We start from the raw sequence: 13,143 nt of genomic DNA, 5'->3' as shown, positions 1-13,143 counted from the left end.
TATTGTTTTAAGTTTTTTTCCCTCAATTATGCTTAAGATAAGTGCTATAAAAGTGTATCAAATTTAGGTATGTTTGGCACTTATCAGTTTGATTTGCACATAAACAATTAACAAGAAAAATAAACTAAATATTAAAAAATTCTTGAGAAGATAACTTCATTTTGAATAAGGAAAATGTTTGTCAAATTCTTATGAGTTTGAACTACTTCGACAAGTTCTTATGTTTTACTTTGATTAACTCCAAACACCAAGTTCTAAAATCATCTCCTCCTTTTAGTGTATGTCCTAAAATGGTAGAATGATAATCACTTATATTTATTACTAAACAATATTACGTCCACAAAGAGGCTAGGTTGTCTCACCCTAATCTTGGCTAATCTAATATTGAAGTATTAAGGAATATAAGATCTTAAGAAAGTTATGCTTAACTTTGAAAATAAACTAAGTAGTACAACTACTTCTTAGTTTATTTGTTAAGTGTTTGAGACAAGTAATTTTTATAACTTGATATCAGTTTTTAGGTGATCAATCTAAAAAGTGCATTAAGAATTTCTCAAACAAATAAAATTAACCAAAGCACCAACTTGAATGATGGAAATTCAAACTTTAGAATATAAGAAGAAGTAGAAATACATAACCATATTCGAAAGAAATTGTTAGGACCATGAGCCACCCATCTAAGGATTGAATGCTTTGAGTTCCAAATGAGATTACAAATTGAATTTTGCATCTCATTTGCCTTCTCCTTTTCTCCTCTTGAATTATAAACTTAAATTACAAAACTTACTTAAATAAAGTTCCTATTAACTAAGATTAAGAAGAGAGAACTTCAAGGAAGAATTTGAAGGCAAGATGGTGAATGATGTATGATATATGATGTTTTTGTTCGAATGAAATGTGCCTCTATTTATAGCAATTTCCCTGGAGCCGATGAGCTGCTTGTTAGCACCGCTCAGCAGCTGACCAAACCCTTGAATATGGGTTTAGTCACTTGATGAAGCTTCTTTGTCACCTCTTTAAGCTTGACTCACCAAAGGTAGTTGTGAGCTATGGAACCAGCTATGGTGAGCTATTCTGAAAAGCCTATGGTGGGCTACTTGAAGTGATGTCATTGGGTGCACACCGCTTAGCACACTTGTGGCAGCGCTAAGCTGCTTGTTCAGCAGCTTTGACCGTGCTGACTAGGATGTGGCCTGGTGCTTGTTTACCTGATCAGGAGTCTGGTTCACCGCTGAGCACACATGTGTCATCGTTGAGCTGCTTGTTGAGCAGCTTGGGCATGTGCCAGGCTTGTGTCTGACCGTGCCAAGCTTCAGTTCTGGCAGTTTCAGTTTTAGTTTGGTGCTAGGTTGAGCGGCCAAGCAGGTCCACCCGGCTGCTTGCTTGAGCAGCTTGGTCCAGGTCAGGCTGGTGTCAAACTCAGGCTGGTGTCCAGGTCAGCTTAGCGTGGCTTGGTCCACACTCAGCTGTCTGCTTAAGCACCTTGATTTTGACTTCTTTTTCTCTTTGACCATGAGTCTTTTTTTTTCTCTTTTCTTCTTTTTTCTAAATCCTACAAAACACATAAAAAAGAAATACAAACACAAATATACAAGATTGTGATATTTTAAGTTGGTTTTTCTCAATTAAGCTTTAGATAAGTGCCACAAAAGTGTATGAAATTTATGTATGTTTGGAACTTATCATTGAGTCATATTCAAGCTTTAATAAAACTTTGTCTTCATCAAAACATAGACAAAGCATTGCTAGTGCGATCCTTGACACTTTGCACTTTCATTTCTTCCTTACACACTCCTCTTTAAGAAGAGCTACAAAAACATCAATCATTTTAACTTGGAAGATATTTGAGATATAAGTGGAGTTGTGACGATGATGAGAGAATGGAAAATAACCAAATGCATTAAGGGTGAGATTTCGTTGTAGTTAGTGATAGTAAACTTTTCTTAGCCAAAATGTTTCCCTGAGATATCCATTGAGGATATTCAACGAGATATTGTTTTGTTTTATATCTTTGCTTTTGCAATTTGACTGAAGAATATTTTCGTTTTTATTTTGGTATCTTTTATCATCCATCTTAAGTAGGGAAAATAGTGCTTTAATGGTGGGGAAGAATGTAATATTTTATTTAATAATTGGATGCTAATAAAAACGGTTTAAAAACTACATCCTCCGTGCCATAGATATTTTGCTAGAAATTCAAAAATAATATCCATTAACAATGTCTATGCTTAAATGGGGTGGCTAGAGACACATTCTTAGTATTGTAAAATTTCAAAGAAGTGTTACATCAATAGAAAATATTGCTTTAGGATTTGTTACATTGCACAGTTTTATTCATAATTCACTAAATCAAGTTGGGTACAATAATAAAGAACAACAAGGTGCAAACATATAGTAAGTATAAATCACTATTTTGTGCAATCAGTAGGCTTGAATGAGAGAGTTTTCTTTTGAATGTCATAGCCAACTAAAAAGTTTTGGTGTGCCAAATTTCCAAAGATGGAAACACGTTGGTTAGTTGGGGCAAAAGAAAAACATATAGCATCTTCAGTAACTTGAACAAAAGTGTTAAGAGCATTCCACTTGATATCTGTGCCACTAAAATGTGCTATGATCACTGGAACTTCCAAATTTTCACCTGATGGAGCTTTGTAACAAAGGTTCAATGGTGGTAAAGGGGATTTAACAGGCTCCAATTTTATCACAGCTGCAACTGTTGATTCTAACTCAGAGTACACAGTCTTGGGCAAAAGAGACAATGTTGTACCAGAGTCAATTATGATGTTACCAGATCCACCACCACTAGAGGAAGATATTCCAAATTCCACTCTTTTATTACCGACACTGAACGCCTCTAAGTTTAGGAAGTAAAAAACTTTATCTAGGAACAATGGAGTTGAGACAGTACCAACACCAGAAACCACGGCATCTTCTCCAAAGGTTAGTTTGCTTCGAGACTTAGTCCTTGAAAGTGTTGGCCCCAAACAATAGGCGAATTTTCCTTGTATTGAAGAACCAAGTTGAGTTATGAGTGAAACAGGTCCATTTCACGGTGAATGAATTAATGGAACGACTAATAGTTTTAGCAACTCGCTCATAATGAGTTTCGCTGGGAATATAAAAGGGTGATTTTGGAGAATCACGGTGAATGAGGTCCACACTGAAGCCAAAACTCTCAATGAGAGAAATGTCACAAAGGCAAAACAAAAGAAAAATAAGAGATGAATACATTTTTTCCATGACTAATTTGAGATATAGCCTGTTGTAGGTTATTGTTCAAGTCTCATAGCTGAAGGCCTTTTATAGGACTTAATGAAGGTGAATAGAGAGTGTATAGATTGAAAATATTTACTTCTAGATTGTTAAAATGAAAGATTATTAAGTTTAGGATATACTTACCTTTTTTTAAAAAGGAGAGAATATGATATACTTTTTAATATATTTTTAATAACGACATTCCTTTTATGTATGCAGCAAAGATAGAAATTTTGTTTTTTTTTTAATTTATATATTATTCTCCTTTTATATAATTTATATATAGATTTTACACTTAGATTTGTTGACAACTTGGATTAAAAAAAATCCTAAACTGATGATTCTCGGTATCTTTCGTGACATATATATTTTGAAATTATATTGGTTAATAGTGCTGATCAATATTGTATTAAAAATATGAGAAGTCTATATATTAATAATGTAAGAGTTTTTCACATAATAAAATGTATAAAAACAAATTACATTTTTGTAACTTTTTAATCAATTATGAATGAAGAAAGGTGTTAGAACTTATAAGCACTTACTAAGAAAATGTCTTCATGAATTTAGTTGACCAGAGTGAATCCAATTTACTTATCTAATTATTTATTTATTTGCAAAGGACTAAAAAAGTTTTTGTACGTCTAACAAATGTTTGTTCTACTCCAGTGTAGTCCTATGTAATATAAGTAAATCAAGACTATAAAATATTTGAATTTAAAGGATTTGGTTTGTTGTGTTTGTTTTAATTAATTCAAAGAAAAGAAACAACACATCGTGACTATTCAAAGAATCACTGGAATAAAAAAAGGACTCCTAACAACCATTCCTCTATTCTACTGACAAGTTATAATTTTTATTTTTAATGAAAATAATTTTTAATATTAGAACTTACTCATCTTCACAATCATTCAACGGCGATTTGAGGAGAAAAAAAATTGATCACCACTACAACTCAATCCTTATTACAAATTATTATATTTTTAGTTATAAGTGATTTATTAGAAAAGATTGTTCATCACCACTGTTAAAAGAACAAAAGTAACACATCAGTACTATTCAATGGATTAAAGTTATAAATGATTATCCTATAGGATTAATGTAATTTATTAAAATAAAATTATGGATTAGATATTTTTTTTGTGGTTAATTACTGAACAGGTTTTAATAATTATTCTACTTTCGTTATTATTTGTTAATTAATTTTTTATTTACTATTGGTCATTCATTGTTAGTTTTTTATACGTTAGATTATTACTTAATAATTACTCCTTATTAAAATGATTTATTTTTATTTCTAGTAAACAAGGAGAAAGGTTATGAGAAAAGAAATGACATATGTCATATGCCTTTTACAGTTCGAAGAGATGAAATAAGCAATACAAATAACGAGTAGTGCTTCTCAACTCAAAAGAGAAGGAAGATTGGGCGCTAATCATTGTGGTCGTGTCAACATTTCAAATATGATATGCTTAAAGTATTATATAATATTTAATTATTTATTATTAAATTATTTATTATTTAAATATAAAAAAGGAAATTAGTTTACATTTTTATAGTAATTATTTAATATTTAATTATTCGGTAAGTGCTTTTTTTATCTTTACATTATTTTTCCTATTGGAAAACGAAAGCATGATCTTGCCCCATTGAATACATTTGCTTCCAAAATTTTAAAATGAAGGGTTATTAATTTAATTATCCAAAGATACCTACAAAATTTATTATTTATTTTCGAAGGAAAATAATATTATTTCTGATGAGAGTTTTTACTATTACATATCTTTTATTCAATAAGAAAATTAAGACTATGTAATTCTTAAAAAAATAAAAGTTTGGTTAGGTTTGCTTTAATTAATTTAAGGATAAAATGTGACATGTCATGACGTTCAAAGAATGACTTGAAAAAAACAAAGGACTGACTCATCATGACCATTTCTCCATCTTTGTGATAAATTACAATTTTGATTTTTGATGAAATGAATTTTAAGGACAAGAAGTGGTGCATCATTATATCCTTCAAAGAACAATTTTATGGAAAATATTGACTACTCACGATCATTATTATTATCGTTATGACAATTTGTTATGTTTATAAATAAAAATATTTTAAAGAACAGAACTGACATATCACAATCATCTAAAGGTAGTAAATTTCTAGTAAACATCTTCCATAGTTTAAGAGATAGAATAAGTAAGACTATAATCCTCTTAACCTCCTAATAAATATTATATAGAATAAATATTCATTTTAGTTCATCATCTTTTTGACCTTATCAACTTAGTCCCTCAAAAATTAAAAACCCAAAAAGTCCTAGAAAATTTCAATTGGTGGTCAAATTAATCATTTTTGGTATATTTTATAGCACTTGATAGAGAATAATTGGACACGCATTTAAAATATTTGAGGCTCATTTTGAGTTTTTCAATTTTTTAGGGACAAAATATGGTAAGGTCAAAAAACATGGAGGGAATGAAATAGGTATTTACTCTATTATATATTAAATTATTATTTTAATATTAAATTATTCATTATTTAATTAGGTAATTACATAAAAGGAAATTAGTTAAATATATACGTATACTAATATTTAAAGGGAAAACATAAAATAACTACTAAGAAGTATTTTATATTTTCTTCCTTACACACTCCTCTTTAAGAAGAGCTACAAAAACATCAATCATTTTAACTTGAAAGATAATTAAGATATAAGTGGAGTTGTGAAGATGATGAGAGAATGGAAATTAACCAAATGCATTAAGGGTGAGATTTCGTTGTAGTTAGTGATAGTAAACTTTTTCTTAGCCAAAATGTTTCTCTGAGATATCCATTGAGGATATTCAACGAGATATTGTTTTGTTTTATATCTTTGCTTTTGCAATTTGACTGAAGAATATTTTCGTTTTTATTTTGGTATCTTTTATCATCCATCTTAAGTAGGGAAAATAGTGCTTTAATGGTGGGGAAGAATGTAATATTTTATTTAATAATTGGATGCTAATAAAAACGGTTTAAAAACTACATCCTCCGTGCCATAGATATTTTGCTAGAAATTCAAAAATAATATCCATTAACAATGTCTATGCTTAAATGGGGTGGCTAGAGACACATTCTTAGTATTGTAAAATTTCAAAGAAGTGTTACATCAATAGAAAATATTGCTTTAGGATTTGTTACATTGCACAGTTTTATTCATAATTCACTAAATCAAGTTGGGTACAATAATAAAGAACAACAAGGTGCAAACATATAGTAAGTATAAATCACTATTTTGTGCAATCAGTAGGCTTGAATGAGAGAGTTTTCTTTTGAATGTCATAGCCAACTAAAAAGTTTTGGTGTGCCAAATTTCCAAAGATGGAAACACGTTGGTTAGTTGGGGCAAAAGAAAAACATATAGCATCTTCAGTAACTTGAACAAAAGTGTTAAGAGCATTCAACTTGATATCTGCGCCACTGAAATGTGCTGTGATCACTGGAACTTCCAAATTTTCACCCGATGGAGCTTTGTAACAAAGGTTTAAAGGTGGTAAAGGGGATTTAACACGCTCCAATTTTATCACAGCTGCAACTGTTGATTCTAACTCAGAGTACACAGTCTTGGGCAAAAGAGTCAATGTTGTACCAGAGTCAATTATGATGTTACCAGATCCACCACCACTAGAGGAAGATCTTCCAAATTCCACTCTTTTATTACCGACACTGAGCGCCTCTAAGTTTAGGAAGTAAAAAACTTTATCTAGGAACAATGGAGTTGAGACAGTACCAACACCAGAAACCACGGCATCTTCTCCAAAGGTTAGTTTGCTTCGAGACTTAGTCCTTGAAAGTGTTGGCCCCAAACAATAGGCGAATTTTCCTTGTATTGAAGAACCAAGTTGAGTTATGAGTGAAACAGGTCCATTTCCAAGACCAACTATGCCAGAGCCAGCACCTTGATTACCTAGAGTGTTACTGGTTCCACATCCAATAACTATTTTAGGAAATGAGACAGCAGAGCCCTTAGTGGAACTTAAAGTAATTGTATCCAAACTAAGATCCCCTTGGGATTGTGAACCATCCCCATATCCAATCCTATATTGGCAACTTTGTTGACTGCCTCGAGAAGAGCAAGAGGTGTCTCTCACAGATTGACATGCATTAGAAGTGCAAGGAATATTTTTGTATGTTGTGGAGTTTGAAGGGTCAAAGATTGGAGTGGTTTGTGAGGAACAAGGGTTACAAGGCTGACATTGCAACCAAAGAATGTCACTACCAGTATCAGCAATACCTAATATTTTTACTGGCGGTGTGCCAATCGAGTAACTCATGAGGTAGTCACCTCCATTAGGAAGCACATTAGACTCAACGTTTTTTGTGGAAAAAGAATGTTTGTCGAAACGATTGGCATAGTTAATGGAACGACTAATAGTTTTAGCAACTCGCTCATAATGAGTTTCGCTGGGAATATAAAAGGGTGATTTTGGAGAATCACGGTGAATGAGGTCCACACTGAAGCCAAAACTCTCAATGAGAGAAATGTCACAAAGGCAAAACAAAAGAAAAATAAGAGATGAATACATTTTATCCATGACTAATTTGAGATATAGCCTGTTGTAGGTTATTGTTCAAGTCTGATAGCTGAAGGCCTTTTATAGGACTTAATGAAGGTGAATAGAGAGTGTATAGATTGAAAATATTTACTTCTAGATTGTTAAAATGAAAGATTATTAAGTTTAGGATATACTTACCTTTTTTTTAAAAAGGAGAGAATAAGATATACTTTTTAATATATTTTGAATAACGACATTCCTTTTATGTATGCAGCAAAGATAGAAATTTTGTTTTTTTTAATTTATATATTATTCTCTTTTTATATAATTTATATATAGATTTTACACTTAGATTTGTTGACAACTTGGATTAAACAAAATCCTAAACTGATGATTGTCGATATCTTTCGTGACATATATATTTTGAAATTATATTGGTTAATAGTGCGGGTCAATATTGTATTAAAAATATGAGAAGTCTATATATTAATAATGTAAGAGTTTTTCACATAATAAAATGTATAAAAACAAATTACATTTTTGTAACTTTTAGTCAATTACAAATGAAGAAAGGTGTTACAACTTGTAAACACTTACTAAGAAAATGTCTTCATGAATTTAGTTGACTAGAGCGAATCCAATTTACTTATCTAATTATTTATTTATTTGCAAAGGACTAAAAAAGTTTTTGTACGTCTAACTAATGTTTGTTCTACTCCAGTGTAGTCCTATGTAATATAAGTAAATCAAGACTATAAAATATTTGAATTTAAAGGATTTGGTTTGTTGTGTTTGTTTTAATTAATTCAAAGAAAAGAAACAACACATCGTGACTATTCAAAGAATCACTGGAATAAAAAAAGGACTCCTCACAACCATTCCTCTATTCTACTGACAAGTTATAATTTTTATTTTTAATGAAAAGAATTTTTAATAGCAGAACTTACTCATCTTCACAATCGTTCAACGGCGATTTGAGGAGAAAAAAAATTGATCACCACTACAACTCGATCCTTATTACAACTTATTATATTTTTAGTTGTAAGTGATTTATTAGAAAAGATTGTTCATCACCACTGTTAAAAGAACAAAAGTAACACATCAGTACTATTCAATGAATTAAAGTTATAAATGATTATCCTATAGGATTAATGTAATTTATTAAAATAAAATTATGTATTAGATATTTTTTTTGTGGTTAATTACTGAACAGGTTTTAATAATTATTCTACATTCGTTATTATTTGTTAATTAATTTTTTATTTACTTTTGGTCATTCATTGTTAATTTTTTATACGTTAGATTATTACTTAATAATTACTCCTTATTAAAATGATTTATTTTTATTTCTAGTAAACAAGGAGAAAGGTTATGAGAAAAGAAATGACATATGTCATATGCCTTTTACAGTTCGAAGAGATGAAATAAGCAATACAAATAACGAGTAGTGCTTCTCAACTCAAAAGAGAAGGAAGATTGGGCGCTAATCATTGTGGTCGTGTCAACATTTCAAATATGATATGCTTAAAGTATTATATAATATTTAATTATTTATTATTAAATTATTTATTATTTAAATATAAAAAAGGAAATTAGTTTACATTTTTATAGTAATTATTTAATATTTAATTATTTGGTAAGTGCTTTTTTTATCGTTACATTATTTTTCCTATTGGAAAACGAAAGCATGATCTTGTCCCCATTGAATACATTTGCTTCCAAAATTTTAAAATGAAGGGTCATTAATTTAATTATCCAAAGATACCTACAAAATTTATTATTTATTTTCAAAGGAAAATAATATTATTTCTGATGAGAGTTTTTACTATTACATATCGTTTATTCAATAAGAAAATTAAGACTATGTAATTCTTAAGTAGATAAAAGTTTGGTTAGGTTTATTTTAATTAATTTAAGGATAAAATGTGACATATCATGACGTTCAAAGAATGACTTGAAAGAAACAAATGACTTGAAAGAAACAAATGACTGACTTATCATGACCATTTCTCCATCTTTGTGATAAATTATAATTTTGATTTTTGATGAAATGAATTTTAAGGACAAGAAGTGGTGCATCATTATATCCTTCAAAGAACAATTTTATGGAAAATATTGACTACTCACGATCATTATTATTATCGTTATGACAATTTGTTATGTTTATAAATAAAAATATTTTAAAGAATAGAACTGATATATCACAATCATCTGAAAGAAGTAAATTTCTAGTAAACATCTTCCATAGTTTAAGAGATAGAATAAGTAAGACTATAATCCTCTTAACCTCCTAATAAATATTATATAGAGTAAATATTCATTTCAGTTCATCATCTTTTTTACCTTACCAACTTAGTGCCTCAAAAATTAAAAATCCAAAAAGTCCTAGAAAATTTCAATTGGTGGTCAAATTAATCATTTTTAGTATATTTTATAACACTTGATAGAGAATAATTGGTATTTACTCTATTATATATTAAATTATTATTTTAATATTAAATTATTATTTATTTAATTAGGTAATTACATAAAAGGAAATTAGTTAAATATATACGTATACTAATATTTAAAGGGAAAACATAAAATAACTACCGGAAAACATAAAATAACTACCCAAGATATATTTTATATTTTCTTATTTAATCTTTTATAACTTCTAATTACATATTTATCTATACTAATAAAATAAAATAATTACTCAGTGAGTATTTTATGTTTCCCTATTTTAACTTTTTATTACTTCTAATTTCATGTTTATATAAATTTCCATAATCTATTTATCTATACTATTAATAAAGCCAAAACAAATAATAACCACCACCATGACATAATTTTTATATTCCAAATTTATCCTTTGAACATCTCTCATTAATAACTAGTATAAAATTCCACATATTATTTTCATTGTTGTCATTTTTTATATTAATATATCATTAATCTTCCATACACTCCCTTATTTATATTTTTAGTCGAGTTCATATATTGCATTTTTTATACTTCAATATTTTTCTTAAATAGTATAACATGAAACTGATACATTATATTAGAAAAAAACAATTGCGGGTCGATCAGCATGGAGTACCGGTCGACACGCTAGTTATTATAATTATTATATATTTATATAAATTTGTATTATTTATAATTTCAAAATATTTATTAATAAAACTAAAAAACATAAAAGGTATGTAATTATTTATTTATAATAATGATTACATAAATAGGCGAATAAATAATGATATAAAAAAAAGATTTTTGACCTCTTCCCAATGATTAGATAAATAGGCGAATAAATAATGATATAGAATCAATATTGACTCTTTTGCCCAAGACTGTGTACTATGTGTTAGAATCAGCAGTCGCAATTGTGATAAAATTGGAGCCTGTTAAATCCCCTTTACCACCATTGAACCTTTGTTCCAAAGCTCCATCGGGTGAAAATTTTGAGGTTCTAGTGATCACAACACATTTTATTGGCACATATGTCAAGTTGAATGCTCTTAACACTTTTGTTCAAGTTACTGAAGATGCTATATGTTTTTCTTTTGCCCCAACTAACCAACGTGTTTCCATCTTTGGAAATTTGGCACACCAAAACTTTTTAGTTGGCTATGACATTCAAAAGAAAACTCTCTCATTCAAGCCTACTGATTGCACAAAATAGTGATCTATACTTACTATATGTTTGCACCTTGTTGTTCTTTATTATTGTACTCAACTTGATTTAGTGAATTATGAATAAAACTGTGCAATGAAACAAATCCTAAATCAATATTTTCTAATGATGCAAGACTTCTTTGTAATTTTACAATACTAAGAATGTGTCTTTAGCCACCCCATTTAAGCGTAGACATTGTTAATGGATATTATTTTTGAATTTCTAGCAAAATGTTGAGTATGATACCACTTACTTGGCACACCAAAACTAAAACGTTTTGTTAATGGACATTGATATAATATGTTGTTTATTTGACCACTAAGTAATAACATTAGGACCCAAGTGGAGGCAAGTACTAGAAGTTGACTTTCTATCATCAATATTTGATGCTTAATCAGCATCACAAAAAGCTACGATAGGTAATGCAAAGGGAGAGTTTCAGTAGGTTCTACAGTTAATCCCATAGTTTGAGTCCCTTGAAGATACCTAATGATCCTTTTAACTATTGTCTAGTATGAATTTAAAGGTCTATCTAGGAACTGATACTCCTTATTCACACAATAGGTAATGTCAGGTCCAGTGATAGTGGCATATTGAAGACTACCAAAAATAGTCCTATAAAAAGTGGGGTCTTCAAAGAAATTAGTTCCATGCTTAGTAAGTTTGAAGTTACTAGCCATTAAAGTAGAAAAATATTTAGAGGAAGAGAGATTGGCTCTTTCAAGTAGATCTCTGATGTACTTAGTTTGAAATAAAAATAGGGATCCATTCTTTTTGTGTTTGACTTTAATGCCAAGAAAATAATCAAGAGGACCTAGTTGTTTGAAAGCAAATGTTGAACTTAGTTCCTTGATAAATTTTTGAACATGGGAGGAGGATGACCTGATGATAATTATTTCATCAACATAGACTAGAACATACAACTTATAGGTATGGTATGTGTAAATGAAAAAGGAGATGTGTAAACACCTGTTGATTGATAACTTTGTGCAGTTTGCGAACTTGAGATTTATCTTTGTTTTGAAACCCTAATGGTTGAGTCATGTGGACTTCTTCATCAAGAATGTCATTTAAAAAGGCATTGTTGATGTCAAGCATCTCAATCATCTAGTGATGAGAGACAACAAGGGTAAGTAGTACCTGATTGTGTCTAGCTTAACAATTAGAGAGAAGGTCCAATTATAGTCCACTCCTTGTTTATGATGGAATCCCTTAGCAACCAGGCTAGCCTTGTATTTGTTGATAGTTCCATCTGGATTTTCTTTGACTCTGAAAACCTATTTGCATCCAATAGCTTGCTTATTAGGTGGTAAAGGAATTAAATACCAAGTACCTAATGCCATAAGTGCATCATATTCAACTTGCATTGCCTGCTGCCATACAGGAATAGCTAAGGAAACCTTGGCACTCACAAGAACACACTGAGAAAGGTTGACCCTAGGATATATGGTTTTGAATATCCCGGACATTGACCATGTTTGCATGGGATGAGAAGAGACATGAACAAATCATGTAATTAAAGATGGAGGTGGTGGAAGAGAAGGAATGGAATGTAAGGAGGAAGACTGATAATTTTGTGATGAAGGTGATGTAGGAGATAAGATGATCTTAGCAGGAACAGGAGCATAACTATTTGAGAAGGTTGAAGTCCCTGTAGGTTCTGTTAGGTATCAGTGGTTACAATACACCTAGAAGGGGGG

At 30.1% G+C, this 13,143-nt stretch overlaps 2 protein-coding genes across 2 annotated transcripts; both read right to left on the bottom strand.

Moving 5' to 3' along the window:
• On the bottom strand, positions 2,061-3,047 carry LOC109363540 (aspartic proteinase CDR1-like; the record flags this gene model as incomplete). The annotated part of the gene is made up of 1 exon (XM_019609804.1): positions 2,061-3,047. A coding segment is annotated over one exon (639 nt), but the record flags the coding sequence as incomplete, so codon positions are not given.
• On the bottom strand, positions 6,140-7,833 carry LOC109363472 (aspartic proteinase CDR1-like). Its single transcript, XM_019609739.1, has one exon. The coding sequence runs from the start codon at positions 7,825-7,827 to the stop codon at positions 6,523-6,525; it is 1,305 nt and encodes a 434-aa protein (XP_019465284.1). The 5' UTR covers positions 7,828-7,833; the 3' UTR covers positions 6,140-6,522.

This window comes from Lupinus angustifolius, chromosome LG13, assembly GCF_001865875.1.
Source record: "Lupinus angustifolius cultivar Tanjil chromosome LG13, LupAngTanjil_v1.0, whole genome shotgun sequence".
NCBI lineage: Eukaryota > Viridiplantae > Streptophyta > Magnoliopsida > Fabales > Fabaceae > Lupinus > Lupinus angustifolius.
Note: the sequence above shows the minus strand (reverse complement) of the source record. Positions and strands in the feature narration are given on the sequence as shown.

What these genes read in the sequence shown, in the direction of transcription:
- LOC109363472 (XM_019609739.1), bottom strand. Translation starts at nt 7,827, where the DNA reads ATGGATAAAATGTATTCATCTCTTATTTTTCTTTTGTTTTGCCTTTGT.